The 27,417-nt window shown below is 42.2% G+C and overlaps 1 protein-coding gene across 2 annotated transcripts in view; it reads right to left on the bottom strand.

Moving 5' to 3' along the window:
• Positions 1–27,417, bottom strand: part of CDAN1 (codanin 1) — a 69,541-nt gene that overhangs the window by 20,231 nt on the left and 21,893 nt on the right. For both annotated transcript variants that reach the window (XM_053285882.1, XM_053285883.1), the window contains 17 exons: positions 27,147–27,236; positions 26,034–26,109; positions 24,577–24,785; positions 23,582–23,693; positions 23,178–23,321; positions 20,434–20,600; positions 19,896–19,977; positions 18,934–19,023; positions 18,714–18,768; positions 15,010–15,143; positions 13,010–13,113; positions 8,348–8,497; positions 6,820–6,883; positions 6,254–6,332; positions 2,766–2,926; positions 2,131–2,238; positions 1,159–1,222 (listed from right to left, as the gene is read on the bottom strand). In XM_053285882.1, coding sequence (XP_053141857.1) covers positions 1,159–1,222; positions 2,131–2,238; positions 2,766–2,926; positions 6,254–6,332; positions 6,820–6,883; positions 8,348–8,497; positions 13,010–13,113; positions 15,010–15,143; positions 18,714–18,768; positions 18,934–19,023; positions 19,896–19,977; positions 20,434–20,600; positions 23,178–23,321; positions 23,582–23,693; positions 24,577–24,785; positions 26,034–26,109; positions 27,147–27,236 — 1,889 coding nt within the window. The remainder of the gene's footprint in view (positions 1–1,158; positions 1,223–2,130; positions 2,239–2,765; positions 2,927–6,253; positions 6,333–6,819; positions 6,884–8,347; positions 8,498–13,009; positions 13,114–15,009; positions 15,144–18,713; positions 18,769–18,933; positions 19,024–19,895; positions 19,978–20,433; positions 20,601–23,177; positions 23,322–23,581; positions 23,694–24,576; positions 24,786–26,033; positions 26,110–27,146; positions 27,237–27,417) is intronic.

The raw sequence follows: 27,417 nt of genomic DNA on the forward strand, positions 1-27,417 counted from the left end.
CAGAGGAATTTCACTTCTCATGCCTCTGCCTTATACAGAGTCAAACCATTAGTCCCATCTAGCCCAATACCAAGGTGGCCCTCTCATGAGGCAAAGTAAGGCATTCACCTCAGGCAGCAGATTACTAGGGTACCAGCAGGGCAGGGAGCTGCCATCTGATCTGACCCTTGCAAGCTTTGCAAGGAGAGTCTCCTCACAAAGCCTGCAAGAAGCATGAAGACAGAAGAGGAGGCTGCTGGCAACCCTTCCTCTGCCCCACTCCTTGCACCACTTTCAAAGCTGGCTTTTAACGGGGGCTGGCCCTGACAAGGGTTGTCTGGCAAGGTAGCATTTTATGCTTTGCCTCAGATGCCAAAATAGCTTGGGCCACCCCTGCCCAGGACTGTCGACTCTGAACGACAGGAACTTCCCAGAATCTCAGTCAGGTCTTTCCAATCACCTGACAATTAACCAGAGATGGCAGAGACTGAACCTACTGCACACAAAGCATAAGCTCTACCACTGAGCTATGGGCCCTGCCCCTCAATGTTATCTTTTCCATCACTAAGAATATGTTATTTCTTAAATGAATGCCAGTGAAATGGAAATAAATTCATACTACATATTAAATTAGTTGTGGCTAGCACAATAAGCCCCCACCAATCTAAAACAGCAAAGGATAAATTGCAGCTATCTTAAGCAATGGAAAAATCTAAGAGTATGCCTCTGAATTTAAGGCCAAAGATGAAAGGAAACATGTTCTTGAAAGAGTAGGCAATAAGCAGTCTTCAGGCGTGAAGCCACTAAAGTCTGAAGAGGGAAGACCGATTTTATTATATTCTGAACTGCATATGCATGCTTTCTTATTCTGAATACAGATGGTTTGAACAGCTCATAAATATACATACAGAGAGAAATTGTTTCTGTAACTAAGGACCTCCATTTGGTTAATCTCAAGAGCCCTTTGTTTCCCCTTACATTGAGATTACGTTCTGTGTCAATAGATTTGATCAATTAAAAAGACGAGAACTGCCACTAAACTTGTTACCACAGATTTGCACTGTGACCCTGCCCAAAGGGGTCACCGATTCAGGACAGCCATTCCTCAAGAACGAGACATCCAAACAAGGGGAAAGAAAAAAATGAACACAGGTAATAGAAAAGAATTACAGTACTTACCTAAGAGGGAGGCCAGCTCTGTAGTGCACTTGGCCAGCTGTTGCTCTGATGCTGGGCATATGAACTAGAAGACACAACATTGAAAGACAGATCACAGTGAACAACTCTTAATTAAGACTGTGCTAGTGCTGATTATTATGAAAACATTTTGTATTTTGAATAGCCACGTATGGCATCAGTTAAGAAGGGTGCACAGAACTATAAATAGTAGGTCTGGACTTTAAAAATAACTCCTTTTATCTATTTTATCATTTTTATACCACCCTATATATAAATCTCAAGGGAGTTTACAATTTAAACCAACAGCAACTAAAGCCTAACAATACAAAACAGATTAAAGTTACCATAAATAAAACTTTAACACATCATAAACTAAAAGCCTGATGAAGGTGTGTTTTCAAATATTGTTATTTTTGAAGAAAAAATATTTATATATATTTTTCTGGAAGTGGATTGAAGATATTCTGAAAGAAAAAACCACAATTAATACTAGTATTAGTTAATAATGCTAGTTAATTAACTAGTATTAGTTAATATTAATAACTAATATTAAGGGATGTGCTCCTTAATAACCAACATGGTATGCAAATATTCTGTACTTCTGATTAGAAAAAATATCCTAAGAAGTTGACCTAAAGGGGCTTTGAATTTAGAAAATGAGAAAAACAAACACAAACTCAAGCAAAAAACCAACTACCCAGGCAAGCAGCAACCACACACTAACTTTAGATGAGTGAAGAACTGATGAGCCTAATATACCTGTGTTTTGAATAGAAGGGGACTTTGAATTTAAAACTCTCCCCTTTAAAAATACAGTTTATATGTAGGTTATACCTGTATTTACCCTGTATATTCATTCTCTCTCTCTCTCTCTCTCTCTCACACACACACACACACACACAATCCTGCTGCATTCTACTACTAACAACACTGCTTCAGAAATCATTTTCCATGTTTTGCACCTATTTCTACCTTTCTGCACTGAAGTGTCTGGCTCAGCCTGTTCAACAAACTTTCCAAATGGACAAACTGGATTTCTTCATCTTCATCCCTTGGGCCCACAGCAATGCAGAGTACATCCTGGATAGAATGGAATTGGTGAGTCAGAACACACTTACACCCTGGGTTCCTAGAGTGCTCTCTTAATTGTATAGAGAAAGTAAAACTCAGAGCCCATGCCAGGGCAAGAAAGCTGGCCAGGGCCTTTAGTTCCTATCCCTCAAACAAGCCTTTTTTCAGCAAGAATGCTAAGGAGAATATGCCACAGAAAAGCTTGGGTAGCTTTAAAAGGGGCTTAGACAAATTCATGGAGGACAGGTCTATCAATGGCTACTAATCTGGTGGCTATAGGCCACCTCCAGCCTCAGAGGCACGATGCCTCTCAATACCAGCTGCAGGGAACAAGAGGGCATGCCTCACCTCTTGCCTGTGGGCTCCCCAGAGGCATCTGGTGGGTCACTGTGAAACAGGATGCTGAACCAGACAGGCCTTGGGCCTGATCCAGCAGGGCTGTTTTGTTAGTAAAGCTTGGGGTGAGACAGACAGTGGCTTTATCTAGAAACTGCTGATGGGAACAGATATTAAAGGGAAGAGTAGCAGATCTATACCTTGATTTCATGGATGATCTGGGAAGGGAACACAGTCTGATGAGAGCAGCCTTGGGGACAATCCTTCTTCCTCGGCATCTCTTCACTGGTACTGGACAGGGAAGGCACCTGAACTTTCAGCATGCGACTGAAGGTGGCTTTTACTTCTCTCTTAATCAAGGCTGTAAGGAACCATCAATAGCACTTGCTCTTTTTCACACCATGAAGCCAAGGAATAGACAACACTGAATGCAAGTGATCCATTCGTGCGTTATCTCTCCCTCCAAGGCTGCTACTATGGCCGAGGACTGCGTGGTTTTAGGCCACCACCTGGTTACCCAATAGACACCAAGATCCCAATCCTCACTAGGCATGCTCAAGAACCCTTTAAATCCCCTTTTCACTGCTGCTACCACCCACTTTCAGGCTTGCTGGACACACTGCTCAAGCTCAACACCCCTAAAATTGGGGTGGGGTGTTCATTACTTGACTGGGAGTCTCCTGGAGCTTTCAGAAAGATCCAAAACCAGCAACAGTTTATGCAGCATGTAAACAAGTAAACACAAGTATGGCTAGCAATTAAAATAAAAACTAATATACAGCAAGAGATAAGCCAAAATTTATTAACCAAGTTGTTTTTGTTTAAACATCAAATTCTCTTTTCTTATAATTAAATAAGAAAAGGGGAAAAACTGTTTGGTTCCACACCTGAGATTATATGGATGAGATTATATGGCAAGCCAGCCAATCAGCTGGTAAATCATTGAGTTTCACTCTCTATTATTGTCTCCTCTCCTGTGGGCTGACTGGGCTGGGGGACCTGGGGTCGGTCTTTGAAATGTTGGATATTAAGTTGGAGTGTTTCTGCTAGTGTGTGTGTCTGCTTAAGGAGCCTTGTATATTACATCTTTACATCCATGCCTGCAAATTCAGTTGCTTAAATATTGGATCCTGGCCTTTGGAGACAGAGGGGAAGTGTGGGGAAAGAAACTTGTGAGTGGATGCATGGGAATAGGTTAAGTTGCATGTTGTAATGCTTTTCTAATGCACATTTGCAATTGCAAAAATATATATTTTATATTCTTAACACTCTTGTGAGTTCAGTCGCTATATGTGCCATCAAGACTCTTCCTTCACAATGGGTTTTTAAACAACTTGCAAAGGGAGGGGGACTAGCACAAGCACAATCTGTAGCTGTTTGTGTTTTTTAGTCTCTTTGGGTGCTCAACCTTCTTCCCCTCTTTAGCATTCTGCTGAAACATTTGAAAAGCCCAAATGGTTTTTGAGGGGCATGCTGAGGGAGTTCAAATATAATATCACGTTGGAAGAAAAGCTGAATTTCCATGCTGCTCTGCACTACAAATGTTAAATATTTTATTGAATAATGACCAATCTGAGGGGGGGGGGACTTCCATTTCTTTTGGGCATGATGTGGTTTTGGTGTCGGTGATCTGATTGATTGGTAAACTTCTGTTGAGAACAACAACAGTTAAAATCTGATAGTTTTATTTGTGACTTTATTTTGAACAAATTATTTAAAATATGTAATAGATTAGGAACAAAGGAAGCTGCCATATGCCGAGTCAGACCATTGGTCTATCTAGCTCAGTGTTGTCTTCAGACAGTGGCTTCTCCAAGGCTGCAGGCAGGAATCTCTCTCAGCCCTATCTTGGAGAAGCCAAGGAGGGAACTTGAAACCGTCTGCTCTTCCCAGAGCAGCTCCATCCCCTAAGGGGAATATTTTACAGTGCTCACACAGCAAGTATATATTTAACTATAACCATGCACTCAGTGGCCACTCCACTCAGTGTGGAATGCTTTGTTCAAAATGATACCTGCCCTTGCAATAAATATAGTCATGTTGGGAATCCAAGTATCTTCCTTCAAAGTAAGATTTTTATTGCAAGAGAATTCAGTTTTGGAATTAAAATTATGTATGTGTTCAAAAATCTGTATGTTTGTGTGCACGTTGTACATATGATATATATTAGATCAAAATGTTAAGGGGGCCCTGCACATGCTGATTCTCCCCTAGCCCTGCAACCCCCGTGGGATGGCCCTGCCCGGGTTAAGCTCTCCTTCAGTCTATTACCGACAAGAATATATGAAGAGTGCTAGCCATCTGCATTAGATGGGCCAGGAAGGGAAGAAAAGCAAGCTCACATGGTAAAAGCCTATTGTGAACAATATAAGGTCTATATAACTCCTATATAACCCCTGCTAACTTGGCAAAGAAGCACCTATTAACGTGGTGATTCTCTATTTAGCAGGGGGAGAGTAACTGGCCCTCTCCACCCCCAGCACAGTACCTCCAGTGACTGTTGCTGGTGCCTATCTTATTTTATTTATTTATTGTTAAATTTATACCCCGCCTTTCATTAAGAAAATCCCAAGAAATCTTATGTTTCTTTTTAGAGTGTGAGCCTTTTGGGGACAGGGATCCATCTTATTTATTTATTATTTCTCTGTGTACACCGCCCTGAGCCATTTTTGGAAGGGCAGTATGGAAATTGAATGAATGAATGAATGAATGAATGAATGAATGAAAATAATAAATATATAGCAAAGACAGAGGCACTCTTACCCCTGGACTTCAAGGCCAAAGCCCAGGGTCTCCATAGCCCCTAGGGGCCCCCAAATCCTCTTTGGTCTGCCCTAGGTGGTGTGGTTGTTGCAGCCCGCCACCAGCCCACACTGTGCCAGGTGGCCAAGTGCGATTGTGACTGGTGCCAGGTGCTTTAGAGACAGGGGTGTGTGGTTGTGGGGGGAAGAAATATGTGGGATGGGAATATGTTAAATTGTGTGTTGAAATGGTTCTGCTAATGCCTATTTGCAGAAATATACCTGTTTTATATTCTTACATTCTTGTGAGATCAGTTGCTGTTTGTGCCCTCAAGAACCAGTGTTAAAAATACTGCATGTCTCACTGTGTGTGGGGGGTGGGCGGGGGGTGGTGATACTTAACTTGTGGGACAGGGGCTGCAAAGGTCTATAGGTCCAGGCTCCAAAATTACCTAGGTGCACCTCTGAGCAAAATGGTCAAAGATCTTGAGATATGCACACCAAAACCTTTGAATAAACTGAACTGCAGGACACAAAGCAGCCATGTATTTCTCTGTCCAGCTGTCATTCTTGCAGCCTTTGCTACTGCTTCTTCCCCTGGAACAGCCTTTGCTTCTCCATTCCTTTTCCCCTGAAGTGAGACGGACTGAGGCAGCTGCCTCAGGAGGCAGACTGGCAGGGATGCTGGTCACTTAGCTCGGCCCCCACTGCGGCTTAATTTTTAAAAGGTAGAGGAAGTGTGAGGATAGGACTGGTGGCCTGGAGCACCTCCTGGAAACGAGGGAACTCCCCTCTAAATAACCCCACCAGCCCAGATCTACTAGTTGCTTAGGGTTTAACTCTGCTGCCAGTCTGCCACCTGAGTATGAGCCTTAGACAGACTAGCCCTGCTTTCAGGGGAAAATCAAGCCTAGGCAAGTCTTCTGTCCAGGAGTAGGCCAGCTTACCTGTGATGTTGGTGGACAGCCATGTGCAGGCCTTCTCGGTAGCTAGTCCCACAGCAATATTGGATGCACAACTCAAAACCTTGGTGGGGGGTGCAGGGCAGAAGAGAACAGGAGAGATGTACAGTTGGTTGCATTGTCATGCTTAAGGCAGCTAACACAAGTCAATCCAGAACTGTAGCAAATGCAATCAAGTTATGGAAAAATGATTGATAGAAAACTGAAGGGACAAATAGGAGCTAGTTTCCCCCTACAATTGTTAATAGTGTTTGTTTATAGGTCTACAAATAAGGACTCTACCCAATATGTCAACTGGACAATTGTATTTTCTAGTTGTAAGAATACTGTAGAGCATTACTGGCTCCTTAATAGGGCTAGATGTTGCATTAAACAGGCTGTTGACATCAACAGCTCAGTATTCCAGCTCCTTGTTAATTTCAGAAAAATTGTGTGATTACAGAAGAACTTTTTTTTGGCTTGCAGCGAGTAAGTGACCATGTAATAAAACACACTTTTGTAGAGAAAATATAAAGACTGGAATAAAGGAAAATGCCCCAGAATATACATACAGCTGCTGATGTCTCTTCTGGCAGTAGGATTTTCACAGCCTCAGGACCCTTCCTCCTGCAAAATCTATAAATATACACAGAAGACTGGCATTAAACACTACCTAAAATGTGGTAGACACAGAATTAGGAAAGCCTCCTTGGATTCCCTGGGATCCATCCCAAAAGATGAGCTCAAACAGACTTAAGGAGCTGTGCAGAGCTGTTCCCCATGCATATTAGGAAGCCCACTTCAGAATGTCTGAGGGGAAACAGAGATCTGAGCCACAGAGAAATTGAAAAATAGTCAGCCTGATTGATGATAATGTTAGAACTGAAGTAGCCAGGTTTAGAGGAAGGAGTTTAAGAACAAGAATTTGAACAGATGTTATGTCCAAATAGGAGTGTGTCATCTAGACTCTATTGCAGGGGTAGGCAACATGCAACTCTCCAGATGTTGCTGAACTACCTCCCTCGTCACCCCCCAAACACAACTTTATAGCTGGGGATGCTGGGAGATGTAGTCCAGCAACATCTGGAGAGCCGGACATTGCCTACCCCTGCCACATGGGATGCTGACTGAATTGTCTGCTAATTAAGAAAAAGCAACTATAAAATTGAACCATGGTTTGAACAGACAAATGCTGAAGCATAGAAATTTGAGGGGCAGGGGAGAAACACCAGCCACAGCCACTGAGGTAGGTTATGCTCTCCCCCTACTAAACACAAGACACAGCACTTTAAAGGTGCCTCTTTATCCAGTTAGCTGGCACTGACTAGCCGTTATCTCGAGGTATTTGAAATATGTGAACTCTAAGCAAGTAACGGAAGTAGTGTACCCTCAGTTAACTGACACCAGGATTTTAATAGTACAGTACTGGACGAGGGCAGAAACCCCAACTACGACATTAAATGAAATCAAGTGTTAGTCTCTGCTGAACTGTATTTACATCGTGTGCATTAGATAATGAAGAAAATATGGAATGGATTTACATTCTCCCCCCCCCCCAATACTGGAATATATAAAGTGAGAAACAGTTGGTGTGTGTTTTGGGATAACTAAGGATATTTGGGAGATATTGGTTACATTTGGGAGCATGTGAGATTTCAATGGCCACCATCTTGTAAGTCATCTGATTATCTTAGCTACTGGGCCAAAAATGTTCTGTAAGGTATCAGTGGAAAGCTATCTTCAGAAGCTACAAGACAGGTCCTTCTGAAGAATATTTTCCCTTCTTTCTGCACACAGAAAAATCTGGATTATTAATATCATTTTTTAATCTACTGCGAAATGGTAACAGCACTACTCAAGTAACAATACAACATTTGCTGTACTTGGTTTCCTTTCTTTCTGCACAAGTAATTGCATGAGTAAATAGTATTCGATGCTTCAGAATCTATGAATTGACATATATACTATGAATACTTTATACTTCCTTGTTTTGATTTTTAGAAGAACAGAAACAGCCATGTGGTGGGTACAGTCCAAGTCAACAGCAAGACAACTAGGAAAGTGAAGGAAGGACTGTATCAATCCATTGTTCCTACTTACTCTTTGCCTTGGATAAGAGCCTGTGCCCCTTCTTCATACAGCTGAGAGCACACTTCATCCAGTAGCTTGTCATAGCTGGAATCTTCTGCCTTCACTTTACCCTGTAATATGACCCCAGCCTTTTTCACCAACTCTGCTACAAGGGTTGCCCTGCAAAAATCAATACGAGAAGAAATAAAAGTGGGGGGAAATGCACTCTAATTAACTCCTTAGAATATCTATTCTGCCTTTCCCCCAAAATAAAATACACATTTTTAAAAGTCACGGATTTTATATTTTACTAACATAATTGGCTCCCATTTAGGCTTCTAGTAAGATCATGGTGTTGCTGACTACGCAAATTGGGCCCGTGCATGCACAGATGCCATGTGCATTGAGCTTTTTGGGATGCGCGCTGCCCCTGCAGGAAGCTGGAAGAGCAAGTGGTGAGCAGGTAAACACCTGCTCTCCTTTTCCTTAAAGTCCCCTTTTGAATTTCCCTGCAAGTGCTTGAACCACACTTTGAACTGCCATTCAAGCATATCCCTACTCCAGGCACTCACCAATAATCTACTCCAGCACTTAGTGCTCAGTATCCTTGGCAGCAGAACACTTCCCAGCTCAGTTCCTGAATGGCTGCAGTTGGAAGAAGAATCTGGAGGAGTCATCAAAGCACAGAACATCCAAAGAACAGGGAAGCCAAGTGATTATTGTGAATGATACCAGATCACCAAAAGATTAAACGTTACAGGTGAACAATCCATTTATCTTAAAGCTGATCTGGTTTCCTTCACAATGTGGGTGATTAGCAAGCTCTCCTCAAGAGGAGGAGTCCAAAGATGTGAGTTAGAAGACTTTATAAAGTACAGCCCACCCAAAGGTCATCTCAGCTGCAGATCGAATAACCTAAGCACGGTGTTTGACAAAAGGGAAGTTCGATGAATTTCATTTCAGAAAACTCCAAACACCAGAAGTAAATGGTAGATATGGCCATGGCTCTAGTTGAGTGGGCTTTAACACTGTCTGGAGACTTCATGCTTTGTTTCTAGCAGCAGGTATGGATGAGTTGGACCAGCCATTCAGAAAGCCTGCTGGGAAATAGGCTGACTTTTTCAAAGCCCTCAAAAAGGCAAAGATCAGTCTATTAGTTAACTGAAAGGTTTTGGTCCTTTTAGGTAGAAAAGGAGTGCCCTATGTACATCCACGGAGTGGAGGGAACGTTCCAAGCATCCATGAAATATGGAGCAAGTATGATGTTCTGATTTACATGGAAGTCCGTAACCACCTTTGGGTGAATACAGAGTCGGGCCATATGGGTAAAAGATAGTAAAGGGGGCCTCAACTCTTAGAGCAGTCAGTTCAGTAACCCTGTGAGCTGTGGTAATTGTTATCAGGAAGGCTGTTCTTAGAGAGACGTTTAAGCAAGAACAATCATAATGGTTCGAAGGGGTCTTCAGTAAGGATGGTGAGCACAAGAGACACTCCAGGGCTTCCATACTGGTGGGAGAAGATAGTTAAATACCTTTTAGAAATCTTTTGCAGTCAAGATGAGAAAACAATGTTTTAGAGTTCAAATCTGAGTGCATCACAGAGAGGGATGACATCTAGACCCTTACAGACGAACTGAAAAGGCCCAAGTCTTAGAGGTTAGGTATAACAGGACCTGGAGTATGGAGGCCATGGTGGATTTGAAGCCTTTAGTCTCTGCATAGGTGACAAATCTTTTCCATTTGCAGGAATAGTTTCGCTGGTGGAAAGCTCTCTTTCGTGCAGCAAAATCTGATCTAGACGTTTACCCTCTAGGCTGTCATGACCAATGTGTGGAGATTGTTGTGAAGGACCTTGCCAGTGTTCCACGAGAGGACTGAAGGCACTGAGGTAGGCCTCCAGACAGGAAGAAGAACAGGGGGAGCCAAGGCTGTCTTGGCCACCATGGCACAGGTATTATGCATCTTTTTATTGAATCCTTATTGAAGGATTTTGCTTACAACATGGGATAGGAGAGGGAAAGGTGGGAAGAGATAATATACAGGTGCACATCCCAGGGGATCTGGAAGGCATCCCCTAGGGACCCCTTCCCCACAGCCGCCCTTGAGCAGAAGAGGACATTTTTTGTTGAGGTGAATAGTGAAGAGGTCTACTTAGGGAGCCCACCACCAACTGAAAAGAACAGAAAGTACGTTGTCTTTGACTTCTCACATGTGTTCACAGGAAAGATCCCTCTGTAGGCTGAGGTCAGAGAGTTATCAGTCCCCTTGATGTGAAGAGACAGTGGATAAATATGATATTTTATGTACCAGTCCCAGAGTTGTATTGACAGGTTTCAAAAGGACCTGGACACTGTGCCGCCCAGGCAACTGATACAAGTGTTGGTGGCAGTGTTGTCTGGCTGGACCTGGACCGTCTGGCCTCTCAGTAGTGCTAGGAAGGACTCCATGGCTAGAAGGACTGTCAGAAGCTCTAGAAAGTTTATATGGAGAAGAGAATGATGACTGTTCTAGAGTCCGATGTCCCACACAATGAGCACCCCATCCCATCAAAGAGGCATCTGCTGAGAGAGACAATGTGGCAACAGGAGAATGGAATGATATGCCCACTGTGAGGTTCTCCACCAGGGTCCACTACAGCAGGGAGTCCAGTACTGACTGTGACATCAGGAGCTGTCCACATCTGGCCTGAAATTGGAGAGCAGCCACATTTGAAGACTGTGCATGAGAATCCTGGCATGTTGGATAGTGGTTGTGCAAGAAGCCATCAGGCCTAAAAAGCACTGGATGGCCTGAACTTCATGAACTTGACTGGAATGGAAACAATGAATCATGTTTAGAAGAGAGTCTCACCTTTCCTATGGAAGGATTGCCTGTTTCAATGAAGTGTCCAACACCGAGCTGATGTAGGTATGGGTCTTTTGAGGTGTCATGACAGACTTCTTGAGATTCACTTGGATCCCGAGATCCTTCAACAGTACAAAAGGTGGTCGAAGTCGAGGCCGGCGATCAAGTACAAGGTCAAGTCGAAGACAAAGCATGGCCCAACATCGTGCTGGGTGTCAAAGTTGAAGATCGTGTCAGTGTCAGAATAGGCATCAGTGAGCCGGACTTCAATGTCATTTTGCAGTGTTTCGAAAGAGAGGAGATTCCTCTTCTTGATGTTTCCACGTCTTTCAGCATTTATGGCCACCCTTTGACAAATCACTGGCCTGTGAGGTCAGGGAAGCAGATGTGGATGGAGACAAAGTCAGCTTTGACATGGTCTATGTCGACGAATGCAGCATCTGCGTCAAGAGTCAAAGGGCCTGTTCGTAAAGGGTGGCTCGAAGACAATACTCTACAGGTCTGTTTTGAAAAAGATAGGTAAATCTTGCATGCACGGATGTTATAGTCTTCCCCAAGGCATTGGTCATAGAGCAACGTTTAAAGTTTTTTTCTAAAGAGTCAATTATCAGCCAAGTTAAAGGGGCAAGGCAGAGGATGTCAAAAAAACAGTCCAAAGTCAGATAAACAAGCCATATTTTTCACTTTCAGAACTGAGCAAGTATTCGACAGGGAACTGTCCACAATGGCAGCCGGAAGGGAACTGAGCTGGGAACCACTCTGCCACCAAGGATGACAAGTGCGCTCCATGCGTAAAAGGCAGGTAAAAGAGTGATTTAAGGAGCTTGAAATCCTTCTGTGGGGATTACTGTGCAGGTGCAGAGCCCACGCTGTGAAGGATACCAGATCACCTTTAAGATTATTTGTTCAGGATACTTTGCAAGGTAACAGAGTCTATCAATACTGCAAAATTTGCCAGCTTCCTTACTTTAAAAGGGATCAGAAGGCTCAACATCTAGGGCACTATAAATAAAGTACCTTGGGAGAAATGAGTTCCCAAAAGATGTGCAATATATTAAGGATTTTGAGCATTATCTTATGTCACATTTAGTAAAAGGAGATGCATTTTTAACATATTCTAGCATAAGTTTGTGTCAGATGCACAAGCTGTTCATATTCTGTTGTCAGATGTGGGTGTGACATAAAGTATCCACATCTGCTTTAACAGCAAGGGCGGCGGGGGGAGCACTAGATACAACATTGTATGTTTACTTTTTGTTTTTGAAATTGTATTCCTGTTTACATAGGCCTTTAGCTTATACAAAAAAAGTCTGAGTATAGCTAAGAAATCAGTACAATTCTTCTGGGAATATAGATGGTCAACCCATATGAAATCAGTTCCTTATCTTACTCAGTATTCTATTGAACTGAAATCCATTTACAGAAGTCACTATTACAACTTTCCTATTTGTTGACAGCTTTTCCATCTACAAAGGATGTACTGGTGTAAAAAACACAGGGTCAGTTTGGATGATGCACCCATCTGTAAGCCAACCACATTCGATGACGATGTGCTCTCGTGAGTGCACACATTCTTCCCCCCTCCCAACACACTGGGTTGAGGAAAAGGATGTGCATGCTCATGACACACGCACATCCTCACTTCATTTGGTGGATGAGGCAAACAAGAGTATAATCCAAATGGCCCATACTGGTTAATGCCTCAGACACATCCTCCACCAGAGGCTGCCTTCTTATCACAGTGACGTAAGGGGTGTAGGCCTGTCCTTCCATCAAGGGTGACATAATTCTCCCTGCTAGACAATTTATGCAGCCCACCAGGAACGTTGAGATGTTTTCCAGCCCTTACTTGATGTGCTTGACACAGTTGGATCCTATTCTTTCTGCCACAAATTCTACTGTTCTCCGCAGAGATGGGGGCTGATTGTGGAAGAAGGCTTGCTCCAGCTCTGCCTATTAAAAGAGGAGGAGGAAGAAGGCAGAGGAGGTGGAGAACCAGAATCCTAAAGGGACCACAATGTTCCATACAATCCAATCACAGGCTAAAGTCATTTCTATAGTATTCCTTGAACAACTTCCTTTGGTAAATGCCTTGTGTACACCTGAGCACTTTGAATTTTATTCAAGGGGGGCAATATCTAACAATTCTCAAGTCCTCCCCATCCCCAACAACAATGACAAAACTTAATACACTAGCATGCCAACCAAACAGCTGCATAATAGCTAGTGTATTGTGAAGTGGATGAACTGGGGAGTCATGGTTCAAATCCTCACTCCACAAAACCAACTGGATGAGCTTGGACCAAGTCAGCATTTCTGAACCTAACCTCTCTCACAGAGCTGCTAGACAGATAACGGGGGGTGGGGAGCATGTATGCCAGTTTGAGCAACTTGGAGGAAGGATTGAAGATAAATCAATCCATCAATGTTTGTGTTGTATTTCCTAGGCTTGGCAACAGCTTCCGTTTTTCTTAACATTGTTGACAGTTTGAACTTCTTCACCTCCATAAAGATTAATGACTGAATTAATGTTGGCAACTGATAATTAGATTTGTCCTTGGCTTTGTCTCTTCCCCACTGTTTGTTAAATGATCCTTTTTTTCTTTTTTTTTTACAGAACAAAATACATTCAGTGATATACCAAGGTCAGCCAAGGCTCCTTTAGGAGTACTTTGATACATGGGTGCCGCGTACAAGATTACATCTTTGTATTCAGCACTCATTCGTCCAGAATTGCTGTCATTCTTGGTTCTGTTCCTAGAATCATTAATATAGATTAAAGTGTTCATTTCATTTAAAAATATGGAATGAAAGCTAGAAAAGAGCGAATGCATCACCCTGCAGCCATCCTAAATGTAAGTACTAGGGATGTGCGAACAGGTTCGACCTTGAACCTGTTCTAGGTCGAACTGGTTCGGTTCCACCATTTGGGGTTGAACCGAAACACACACACCCTGCCGTTCTGTCTGACCTCGCCCCCCCCCCCATGGTTGGCGGGGGTTGCAATTTATTTATTTATTTAAACCTTGAGCCCCTTTGGGGGGCTTCCTCTAGGCCACAGAGGGTGTCCGCGAAGGTTCCGCCTCCACCCACTGGCCTCAGTCATCACTGCCACGGCCCATTTGGGCCTCCATATTTTTGTGCGGCAGCCATTTTTTTAAATGGCCACCGCGCATGTGCAAATGGCCTCTGCGAGGCCCTGGGCCATGCCAGGCCTCGCAGGGGCCGAAAAAAAGCCATAACGGGCCACAGTGTTGATGACCGAGGCCGGCAGGGGGAGGGGAAACCTTTGAAGACCACCCCTCCACAGCCTAGAGGAAGCCCACCAAAGGGGCTAAAGGTAAAACCCTTAAACCCTTAATTTTTTTTAAACCCTTAATTTTTTTAAAAAAGAAATTCATGAACCTCCCCCCGGACCGGGGGGCTTCTAAGGGGTGCCGGAACAAACTGGTCCAGTCAGGTTCGAGTCCAGTCCAGAACTGAACCGGGCCAGCCGGTTCCGTGCACATCCCTAGTAAGTACAGCCATTTCTTTCAACTTCACCTCTTTTATTAGATGAGATTTTGGAGGTCCATCATAACAGCTAAAGACTCTTGAATGCCCAAATAATCTGCTTTAATTGATCCTTTGGTATATGACCTTTTTCAAAAAGGCTTCAAGAAGATGCTTCCTGCCACACATGCATCAGTTTTTCCATTTCTTTATGATTTTCATAATCATACAAAATCATGCAAATAATACAAAACCTATTTACATTACAAGCTTTTCTGTAAAAAAACTGCATTACTTTTGCCACACATGATTATTGCTTATAAAAGATTAATAGTTCTTATGCAGGGAAGTTCTTACCTGAAGTTTTTGCTGAGTGATGGAAGGCTTCGGGGCTAACGTCTCTGCCGCTGTTGGGGTTATTTTTCTTATGTATCCACCGTTCTTTCCTCCACTACCCAACGCAAAAGATGAGAGCAGTTTTTTCAATTCACCTGGAACAAAATGGATATTTGGGCTACAAGTTGGCCTGCACAGAGAGGATATTAGACAGAACACTGCAAGAGTACATTTCACCAGGCCCCACATTTGGAGGCCTTAATCAACACTTAAAAAGGCCTTAGCCACACTTAACATTGCTGTAGGCTTCCAGTGGCATCTGGTGGGCCACTGTGTGAAACAGGAAGCTGGACTAGATGGGCCTTGGGCCCGATCCAGCAGGGCTGTTCTTATGTTCTAACATTAAAAAGCTATGTTTCAGTATTTGAAATGATCAAATCCTTTTCCTTCAAGGCAAAAATACTCATCAGTGAAAACTTAACCCTAGGATCAAGAGTTGTTTCAGCACATTGTGTCTGCCCTGTGTTCCATTTACAGAGCCATTAACTCCAAAGGAGTGGTCTGCTCTTACAGTACCAAGTTGCATGATGTGTAATCATCATGTAGACCATTTCCTCCTTTATCCCACACCATCAGCCAGACCAACAACTTGGCTAATAGCCAGATTGAGGGTGCTTTGATGGAGCCATCACCTTAGCCAGCAGCAGCAAGGAATTCTTATTGACTGTTCAAATTCCTAATAGGTAGTACAATATAGTGAATTTTCTCTCTTCAAAATCTCACTAACTTGAATTTCAAAATGCATTAAAAAAATTACTACCACTCCAGTAGTAATGTCCTTATGCCATGTAATAATTAAAATAAAACTTTATAAACACAGTTTGTGGTTCAGGGCTGCTTGCATCACCAACTAGACTAAGTTTTAGAAGTGGAAGATTCAGCTACTCCAACACCTTAGCAACAGAAATAGCAAATAGCTGCCTCTTCCTCCCCACCTCTCACCCTTGCTGCAAGATCTGGGGTAAAGCAGCTAGTTCAAAGAATCAGATATTATAATTCCACAGTCAGCTCCAATTACATCTTACTAACTTAGTTCCCAGTGATGTGGGTTATAGTCCATTAAAGCTTCTGCCTCAAATTTCTCAGTCTTCAAGAGATGCCAGAAGACATATGTTGCTGTTTTTACTGCAACAGATATATCCCTCTGGAACATCATTATAGGTCAACAGTTGCCTCTTCCTGTGAATTTAGCCCCTGAATACCCATGGTGCTTCCGTGTTGTGTTGGGTAGGAGAACCAAATGAACATCCTGTCTCTGGGCCTCTCCATCTTAAAAAGGATTTGCATTTCACTCATAAAATTGTACAGAGGTCAAGAGAAAAAGAAAAACCACCCAAACACACCTCATATTTAAGAATGCGAGGAGAGGAGGAAGACACCATCTATCCTTGTAGAGTTGGTAGCAACATTTACAGGTTTTACTGAAAGCCCTGCAAACCCTGATTTGAGCAGAGGACTTACAACAACCATGAAGACTCTCAGTTGTAAGTCAGGGTCAGTGTTGTACTACCGAAACAGTATTTCCACAAGTTGAAAAACAATCTCAAGTTAGCTTCTCTCCTCTAATTTCCAGGTGCAATTCAGTCAATCAGTTCTCAATAACTACAGAGAGCAGCTACTCATTTTCTGGGCAGGCAGGTCAAGTTTTTTCTAGAGTTTTGGTCAAATAAAGGAACTATTCAGGATTTTGCAAGACAGGTGCATTGGTTACTCACCGTGAAGGCTTCTTCTTGCTACTCGATTTGAGGACATCTAAAATGGGTTGTCCTTCCCACGCAAGGGACTATGCAAATTAAAAGCTTTAAGAGCCTGGGAAGGAGAATCTTCCCCAGTTTGTAGTAGCCAAGTCCAAGATACAGAGAGAAGTGTGAGAATAAGAAACAGATGAACACAACAGAAGGAAACACACCAGTAGATGCCGACACCCAGATGGGTGGGTCAAGATATTCTCAAATACAGCAGCAAGAAGCCTTCATGGTGAGTAACCAATGCTCTTCCCTCTGCTGCTGGATGAGGACATCTCATGTGGGTCATGACACAGCTAAGGAACCCAAGTGGGAATATCAGCATCTACTGGGGAGGAAGAACCCGTTGAACACCACATCTGCCAGAGGCTGCCTATGGAGAGTGATGGAAGTCGAGCTTGTAGTGTTGTGTGAAGGTGGAGGGTGATGCCCAGGTGGCTGCTTAGCAGATTTCCAAAAGTGGTGCATTAGTAGAGAATGCAGCTGACGTTGCTGCTGATCTCATAGAGTGCACTGTGATGTGCAGAGGTGGTTGTAGGTTCCGTATCTCATAGTCTAACATGATACAGGTCTTAATCCATCTGGCTATGGTGGTACTGGAAATCTCCTGACCCATAGAGAAAGGCAGAAATGAAACAAATAAGGTGTCCATGACAGGAAGAAGGGCAGAAAGAAAGGAAGCCATGCAGGAGAACTACTCCTTTAGTACCCACTGATCAGAAATGCTGAGTATCCACTGATTGGAAATGTTGGCTTCCCATGTGTGGAAAAAGTCTGAGAGGTGACCTCCCACACCAGGGAGTGGTGAGTCAGGATAGCTGCTTGGTTTTGGATTGGGTACTGAAGGTTTGGCACAGTTGGGTGGCTGGCCTATAGTTGTGTTTGTTCCAGAAGAGACATTGTGTCCTGGGGTCTCTATCCCAGGGACTGAAGGTGGGACAAAAAGCATGAAAGGGCTGAAATTGTGGTTGCCTTCTGTCCTCCCTGTGAGGAGTGAGGGAAATGCCTCTCTTTTGCCTTTAGTTTCTACAAGTATTTCTTCAAGGGCTTCATCGCCGAAGAGTTTGGCTGCAGTATATGGGACTGTTGCCAAGTTGGTGTGTGAAGCTGAATCTACCTACCAATAGGTTTCTCCTTGTTGGAAGCTGTGAAAACGAGGAAACTGTGAAAACGAGGAAACTGTGAAAACGAGGAAACTGTGAAAACGAGGAAACTGTGAAAACGAGGAAACTGTGAAAACGAGGAAACTGTGAAAACGAGGAAACTGTGAAAACGAGGAAACTGTGAAAACGAGGAAACTGTGAAAACGAGGAAACTGTGAAAACAAGGAAACTGTGAAAACAAGGAAACTGTGAAAACAAGGAAACTGTGAAAACAAGGAAACTGTCCCCATCTCTGAGGGAACTGTGCCCATCTCGGGGGTAAGGTAAAGTGTGCCATCAAGTCAATTTCGACTCCCGGCATGCACAAAGCCCTATGGTTTCCTTTGGTAGAATACGGGAGCGTTTACCATTGCCTCCTCCCATGCAGTATGAGATGGGTGGATGGTGCCAAAAAGTAGGGCTGCCATGCGAGTGTTGGTTGGGAGGAACCTGAAACATGTTTGAAGTCTCCTGAGTAAAGCTGTGGAATTTGTTAACAAGCGGAGTGGGCTTTCTATTTGCTGCACGGTCTGCTGGGACCAGCGGGGAGGACCAGGTTGAACCTGGGCCCAGAATGAGATTGGCTGGCCCAAGGGCCTTCCAAAGAGTCTGGGTTGCTTCCTTCAAATCAAAAGGAGAGCAAAAGGGAGGGTTCTTTTCCATGCTCTTAAAGCTTTGTCTAATTTGCATAGTCCTGCTTCTAGACCACATGGGATGTCCTGATCCAGCAGCAGAGAAGCATGCTTAAAAAAAAAAAGTATTTTAATCAATGACTCACCAAGATATGGACAACAGGTATAAAGCAGTTGTTGATCCACCAAGGGCACCGAATCCTGAGGAAAGGCAGTAAACAAATTATGACATGTCAGATGCAACCAATACTGTAAGTAAGCTGCATTCAGCCTTTTTTCATCTGCAGATTACTCTTACATTAGATCCATCTCAGACAATACAAGTAACCCCATGCACATCCCATATGCTCATCTATTCACATTTACCAGAGTTCGAACTGTTATTTCAGAGTCTGCTGTCAATTCTCTGGGTCTCACTTCACCAGCAAAGAAGTAGTTCTCTGGAACAGTGGGCATCTGGAATATAAGTCAAGAATAGTTAACCACTTTGCAGAACAAAGCAAAAACACAATCTTAGCTGCAATGATAGGGACTTGCACTCTCAATCATTTTAGATTGCAAGACCCTCTGGAATAGGGAACCACTTACTCATATCTACTGCTATGCAAAAAACACTTTGAGAGCATTTGTTGAAACCCAGTATATATTATTAATTGGGAGAAGGTAAACAGGTTCACACCACTTGAGTGGGAGCTAAATCTGACCCCTAGTATTGGGATGAAAGTCAGGTCTTGCTACCTTTCAAATATATAGGCTCCACCACAGTCTATAGTTCTCTGCTGAGTGCACACAACAGTGTTAAGAAAAAATGAGCAAGTAGTCTTTGGCTGAAATGAGTTTTGAACTAAACTCATTTGCCGGCCTTAAGCAAAAAGACGCTTCTGGTGCCAGAGCCACAAGGGGATCTGGCCCACTTCCTGAATGCCCAGCTTTCATTTTTAAAAAGAGCTGTTTTACTTATGAAGATATAAGGAAGAGTATGCAGACACAGTATTCTAACCGATTACCCATTAAAAACCAGTGTACTTAAACAACCTTTTTAAAAAAGTCAGAATACCTATGGTGGATTCTGGGGAGTGGATTCTGGGGAGATACTTTGCCCCCCTTAAGCCTCCTCATCAAAATGTGTCATGCAATTGCCCTCTGCGGCCCTCACTTTCAATATACAAAAGATAACACTGGCCTAATAGAGCACTGTTGTAAGGGATTGTATATGTGACACACTTGGAACATTTAGGAACAGTGCTATATAAAAGTTTTACATGACACTTCAAAAAGAACGCTTCACAAGTGTATGGGAAGGTGTGTAGTAAACACTCCCTACATACTTGAAAAAGCCACCCCAAAACTGCAAGAATCAGAAGTTTGTTCAGGAAACACATTTCTTTAACTTCAGAAAGTACCAGACATCTGTAAGAGGACAAAAAAGAAAGGAGAATATTAAAATCCATACTTTGCTATTAGTTTTACCATCATTTCCCCTTTCAAGGTGTAGTGTTCTTTGGCATCTCATTTCCCTTACATCTTATTCTGTAAGCTTACTCTACAAGGCCATCAGCATTTGACAGGAACTATTTGAGGGGTGGAGAAGCTTGCCATAAACTTCTTCATTGTTTCTGGTATTCTGTATTAAGGGAAGGCTCTGTAACTATTTTTATACAGAGGGATATAAAGGCTGTAGCTGGAGGAACATGATTCACTACAAGCCACCAAGTATATAGCAGTCTCAGTATACAGCAAGACAAAAGTCCTATAACCATATTCATAATAGCAGCTTTTCTAGGGAGGTCAGTATTTGGCCTCTCAGGAGTTTAACTCCTTAGTTTAACTCAAGTCAGATGCACACATCCCTCTCCAGCCTCTTACCGGTATAGCTGCAGTAGCAGGGAGAATATCTTCCCATAGTAGTCAAGAAATGGGGCAACATAATCCATAAGGGAAAGGAACTCTACAATCCAGGGTATAGTCAGAACAGTGCATTGTTTCTGAATCGATTGCCTCAACAGCTTCAGTATATCCAGTGCAGGAAGGGTCTTGAAAAAAAACCAAATATTGGGAAAATGTTATGCACACACTGAAACTAACTTCTCTATCTTGATTTTTTTTTTTAAGTGCCCCAGCTTCTCAGACTTTTTACCCCCTGCCAAACATCTGTACACTTGCACCATAACAAGTGTACAAGAGTTAACTTTGCTCTCTCCTGGAGAAGGGAACCAAACACTACCAAAACAACCCCTATTAACAATGATATTGAGCCCATAAAGACACAAAACTACTGTAAAAATATAATCATTCAGTTCTGTTGCTGTCATCACTTTGCAACCAATTCCTCTTTGATACACGTTATTTACTCAGATGGTCAACCACTACAAGATTACTATTTTTGTCATGAATGACCAAGAAGCAGGAAAGTGTGGCCTCTTCAATTCCCCTTCTTCCTGTCTGATGGGTTCTCCTTTACCAGCATGATGAGAACTCCTTTCCTTGCTAAGCAGTGTGAGAAGAACTGTAGTGACCATCCTCCCCCGCCCCCGTAAAGAGTTAACAGCGAGTGAACCCTTTTCTTGACTGACATGGTGGTGAACTACAAGCAACCAATCAGTACACCAGGTGGGTGAACCCAGAGAGCAGTCGCAGGAAATTCTGGCAACAAGAAGGGCGTGTGGAAAGGCTTAGTGAGGGACAATGGAGTTTACTCCCTCATGGTCGAAGCCAGCATGGACGTTTCTCTCATGGAATAACTCTGTAGATCCTTAAAAGAAAGGATTGCAGGAAGCTTGATTCTCCTCAGGAATTGGGTGAGTTCAAGGAAAAGGGTATTCAGCATAGCTAACAGTTTGTTAGTCAGATTGTGCATTAGAAACTTATATTTCTTTGGTGTGTGTGTTTTGCATATTCCCGATACCGTTTTATTATCGTTTACCTGCAACGTAATTGAAATAAGAAACACTAGCCTACGTCCATCCTATTTAGGGCACTGCAAAAGATTTTATAAATATTGCCTAAGACAACCTATTTTTGTAATCTATTAAGTATTCTTAATTGTTTCTAAGAAAACTAGAAAGCCTCAGACAGAAGCAGTTTACAGCAATGGATTAAAACTGTGGTTTTAAAAAAAAGTATTTTCTTTTTATAAGCTCCTCCAAGTTGGATTTTAACTCAGGAAAAGGGGGGACTGAAGGCAGATTTCATCCTCAGACGTCTAGCAGCTATCAGTTTTCTCATCCTGTGTAAGCTTACATGTGGAAGGTTTTTTTGTATTTGCCCAATACCCAGCTCTGGAGGAACCTTGGATTACAACACCCAATCCACTGGACCTGTTCTCTGCAAGTTTTAGGGTGCTCGGTGGCAGCATTTTGAACCTACTGATAATTACAAAATAGTTTTAGGAGACGCCTACCCAGGCAGCTCAGCAGGGATGATTCAGCTTTTCCTCACGTGAGCTTGCTCTGAGACAAAGGCTTTAATCCACTACAGGAACACTACCTTTTTAGAGGCAGTGATAAGACATGTGCCATGTGAGCAAAACCATCAGATGTAAAATTACCTAAGTTATTTTCTATTATTACAACTTCCCTCTTTGTGTGTAATATGCCTTTTAGAAGACACATCAAGTTTTGATTTAAAAACCCAACTATTTTTAGTAACAAAGGGGAACTCTGGGTTCTCAGTTCAATTCCTGGCTCCTAAATAAGTAGAGGGGAAATAAGTCTCCTTCAGTTTTACATTTTATGGAAAGATATTAGAGCACCCACAAAGGAACATGGTAAGAAGTATAAGATTTAGCAAGATATTTTGATACCTACAGCATAACAAACCTAGTCCAACTTAAGTTTTAAATTGCTCATCCAATCACATTTATACTATCCAGTCCATTCGTCAAGCATGTGACAGGACAGCATGACATTGAGAAAGCCAGAGCAGACTTGAACAAGGGCGCTGATCTTGGATGCAAGTGGCACAAGTTTAAAGTCATGCTCAGTCTTGAATATGATTAACTGTATGAATGTGAATAATAATAAAGACGACGACGAGAGTGGTTGTAGTGGGATTACTGAATTAGTGATGTGATTTGGCACTGTACTTTGATTTTGGAGATTACTTGTTTGAAGCACTGCATCAAAATATCAGAAGTTTGCACATCAAAAAGGACTCTTTCCGCAGATGTGCAAGCTTCTGACATGGTGATAGTTACAAAGACATGGAAGACTTCCCTTTCCCTCTCTGTCAAGATGGTACAATCATGCGAAACACAAATCATGTTTTGTGTTTTGATTTGTCTTGTTTTTATTTGACATTTAATTTTGTGAGCTGCCCAGAAAACAATTTGCTACGGGATGGCTAACAAAGATGATGATTGAGACACATCAATAACTAAGTGTTGGCCTCTACCCTCAATCTGAAGCAGCAAGCTGACAAAAAGTATCATAGAAACATTAGAGGGTGGCTAATTGGGGCATGAGTTTCAACAGTCAAATGTATACTTTAGATACAAGGGAGACCCGCATCTTATGAAATATTTCTGCCCAGAAGAATCCAAGAAAATCTCTCTCCAGTATTATGCGGATAGACGCACGCATGCACACAGAAAAATTTGACTAGTTACACACATAGTTCCTTAAAGTCACTGCAGACTCTTGCACGTCTCCTGTTGGTGGTTCTGCTGTACGATAAGGCAAGAAGACAAGGAACCCATAAAACTTTGCCAGGAGTCGGAGGCTCACAAGGACTGCAGCAAAACGCTTCTTTTCATCCTGAAATGAAAAGGATAGTTTTAACCATGTTTTATTGTTCCAAGTATTTTTTGTATGTCAGCCATGACAGCTTGTGGTGGTGGGGAGAATATCTGCAATGAAGTCCCATGAAGGTAAATATACAAATACAGCAGATAGCCCAAGTCTGCTCCCTCTACTTGTGCAATGTCATGAAGACAAAACAGGCATTGATCCTGCAAAAGGACTGGCTCAGACCAGCCAGGTTTTTAGGACTGTTATACCTTAGCTATACAAATTACCTGTTCATCCATTGCTTCTCCATCACTGGGCTCATGCTCTACCAAAGCAAGGCCGTCGAGCTCAAGTATGTGCAAGCACAGGCTGTCTATCAGGTGCTGATTAAATTGGTAACTGACAAAAGAGACGAACATAGTAAAGGCCTTTATTAGAACAACTTACATTCAATCTAAAACATATAGCTCAAGCAAATGCAACAACATCTGGGAGTGGATAATACAATACTAAAGTGTACTTAAAATCAAAGAAATCCTCTCATGCTCCTATGGTTGCAGCAACACTGACTGCCAGCCTTTCAAATACTTAGATTCTGTCTGCTTGAGAAAATCAGTGGGCCTAATGAAGCCAGTATTCATCAGCCCACACCCACAATGTTACCCTCCTCTTCTCAAAACTCCAGCCCCATCTCATCTCTCCAAGTTCCTGCAGAGGATGGGAGACTACTGGAAGCTAGCACTGGTTTCTGTCTTCTCAAACTCAATGGAAACAACCAACTAGTCTGTTCAATCTTCCCCCTTCTCAACTCACATAGGGAAGCTAAGTCCCCACCCTCTTCCTGGACTCATTACTGGACCTCCTGAAGAGGTGTGAAATCTCCCCGCCTCAACAGCTCTGTGCAGACTTTCTGCCACCTGGGAATGATTGTGTAGGTCAGCAGTTTTCAAACTTATTTTCTCACGACCAAAGTAACTTTATCCTCATGACCCAAAAGAATAATTTATCATCATCAGGGCTGTCATAAAATCATAGCAGGGCAATACATGTTATTTAAACTACTTAACGTTTAACAGATATTTAAGAAAACATTAAAATGTTAATTAGCAAGGGACCCAGTACTGGATCATGACCCATACTTTGAAAACCACTGGTGTAGGGCTTTTATACAAACCCTCTTTCATGGCTTCATCCAAGATACCGTACACCATACTTGGACACTTGGACAGTAGCCACCACTCACTGATACAGCCTAGCCACAGATAGCAACAAGCTTGCTGACCTTCCTGCACTGAGGATGAAGTCCCTGAAGAACTGCTGGCATCCAGGGAAGGAAGGGGGTGGGCAAGGTCCTCTGATGCTTTGAGGGACGACAAATCTCTCTTGCAGCCTCTTCAATCGGCTCAGATTATCTGAACCCAGCATGTTAAGGACATCTTGGTCTGGGGTGTCTCCCCAACTTGCACCACCACCATTTGGACCTTTACACATCTTTGGCAGAGATGGGGGAAAGAGCAGTGGGAAAGGCATAATTCTTTTCTCCCTCTAGTACTTTTAAGTCCACTACCATACTCTCTCCTTTGATTCTGGATCAAGCAATATTTAGCCTGTGGCTAATTTAAAAAGACACCAGTCAATAAATTATAGCACAGGGAGATTTCTCACACGAATGCTTACAATCTTAGATCTGGGGTGCACAACATATAGGCTGGGGCCACATGCAGCCTATCAAACATTTGTTGCTGTCCGCCAAGGACCTAAATGAATGCAACATCATGAATGCAACTTGCATGTGTGAAACCATTACAAGAGATCAAAAGGCAGAGACAGGATTCATAGCAGTGGAGATTACAGTTCGCATATGCTTACAATAAAGTTAACGCAAATTCTGTGGCACTATTTTAACTGCTTCAGATTTTAGTATAGAACTATAAAATGAGACTGCCAAAGGAAACAGAAAGGATGTACAATCTCAATTTGTTGAATTTAAGGATGCTTGTCAAGCATCCTTAAATCAAAAAGCACCTTCTTCAAACCTAAGGTTACCCAATTCTCCCCGGTAGCTTTGATAATTCTCAAATGTGTTTTAGTATATAAGCTATGCCAAAGTCCCACAAAGAGGAAAAAGTACCTGATTACATAAAATAAAGTTCTCTCAGCAGAAGATAGATTAACTGCAACACACACTCTTCATAATAAACAAAGGGTGCCTTTGATTTTTTAAACTTACTTGAAATAATATACTATATAATTAAAGACAGGTCAATCACGGTTCTTTCAAACCAAGTATTATGAGGAATAGGCTAAAGTAGGACCATAAGAAGCGGGACAGAAAATGTATCAAGGGCAGGAAGCAACAGGCAGGACTTAACAACTCATGCTACTTCTTCACCAAATTTCAAGTATGACCTTCAAGGCTAAAAAGAAATGCGGACCCCATCTGTAAAACGGCCACAGAGTCTTGCAGCATAAAAATAAAATACCAAAAAAAGTGCTGTGAAAGGCAAACTATAAAACAACCCAAGAAATACTGTGGATTAAACTAATGGTTTAAAAAGGTAAAATTATTCCTTATTTCCTCAATGCGAAATACTCACTGCACACAAATTATGAATTATGAATGTAAGATTTTCTTAACATCTTAGGTGTGACCTGATGAGAAGTTTAAGTTCCATGAATGTCTTGGAATATTCAGTCAGTCATAGTCTTTTGCTTATGGGAAACACCACAATTATTTACCTGAAGAAGCTGCTTCTGGAAAAGCCTAGCAAAGTGGCTGTAGTTACAAGATGTTGAAAGGTGAGCCATCATAACCCTGTAAAAACAAGATCCAAAAAACCACCAATACTGCAAATAAATCATGAAATTGGAAATCAAGATTGTAATAGCCATGGGCATATTTAGAAGTAGCAAATGTCTGAGGGAGTCAAATATTTTTAAGCTGCACATTTTTCATAATATATTTCTTCCCAATTCTACATGAAGCAAGCAGCATCCCTCAACCTCTGCAAAAATATTTAGATCATAATTTCTCCTGTAGGCACAATATAACACAGCCACAACAGACTACATGTTCTCAGTCTTCTGCTGCAACAGTATTAGCTCCTATTCTCAACAAACTAATGCACAAAAGGGGCTGCCCATAATCACGTTTTCTCTTTCTACCCTCTACATGGAATGAGAAATGCAGGCAAGGAAGCATGCATAAGACCTGCTCCTCTTTCTACATCCAGTGTGATCAGAGGGAGGGAGGGGAGGTAGGTTGCAAAAGAATAAGCAAGAAAAGAATTGGTTTACTGAACATTTATTACTAATAAGTGCTCTCTCAAGAAAAATCTGCCTTGTTTCAGAGATTAATACAGGTCTATGTGTTGACATTCATAAAGATATCTGTACCTTCCCGCTTTAATGACGGACTTCTAAATTGCAAATTTATTAAACAACTGTCTTTGAAGTTTAATATGGCAAGCAAATAAGGATTCCAAAGCTCCCACTACAAGATACATTTCCCCACTGAGTGTAGGATCTATAAAACAGTAAGTAAAATGAAGTTAATATTTTCCAAGGCTTCAAGTTTATTAGGTGGCTGTGTCATGGTCTTAGGACCAAACACAAGCCACAGTTCTGGAATATAATCCAAACTGCCAATAGAACTTGTCCATACCATGGAGGCAAGTATATCATAAGTGACAAGTCCCACAATCTACAGTTGAAAAACAATCCATATGACAAAACATAGTAGACATCTGCTCAGTAGAACACTCTAAGCATAAAGGAAAATTACAACAATCTGTTCAGCATTCTACAAGTTAAAAGGCATAAATTACATTAAGTTGTTGCAAACATTCCTACCTGATCCTGTCGCCCAGACACCTCTCAAAATCCCAGCCTGTTTTTTCATGGTTATCTTCCCATTCACGCAGCAACTCATAGAAAATATCCCTATTGAAAAAGGCAGGCATCAATTTCTATCCTTTTAACATACAAAAATCACAATAATTAGAAGTACCATCAACTCTCATCAGTGGGGTCATGGCGTTCTACCAATCTACAAGCACTTCAGCAGTGGCAAAGCAGAGCCATTTATCTTTAGTCTGCAAGAAAATACTTTTTCTTGTAGACT

The sequence above is a fragment of the Hemicordylus capensis genome, chromosome 1, assembly GCF_027244095.1.
Source record: "Hemicordylus capensis ecotype Gifberg chromosome 1, rHemCap1.1.pri, whole genome shotgun sequence".
Classification (NCBI taxonomy): domain Eukaryota; kingdom Metazoa; phylum Chordata; class Lepidosauria; order Squamata; family Cordylidae; genus Hemicordylus; species Hemicordylus capensis.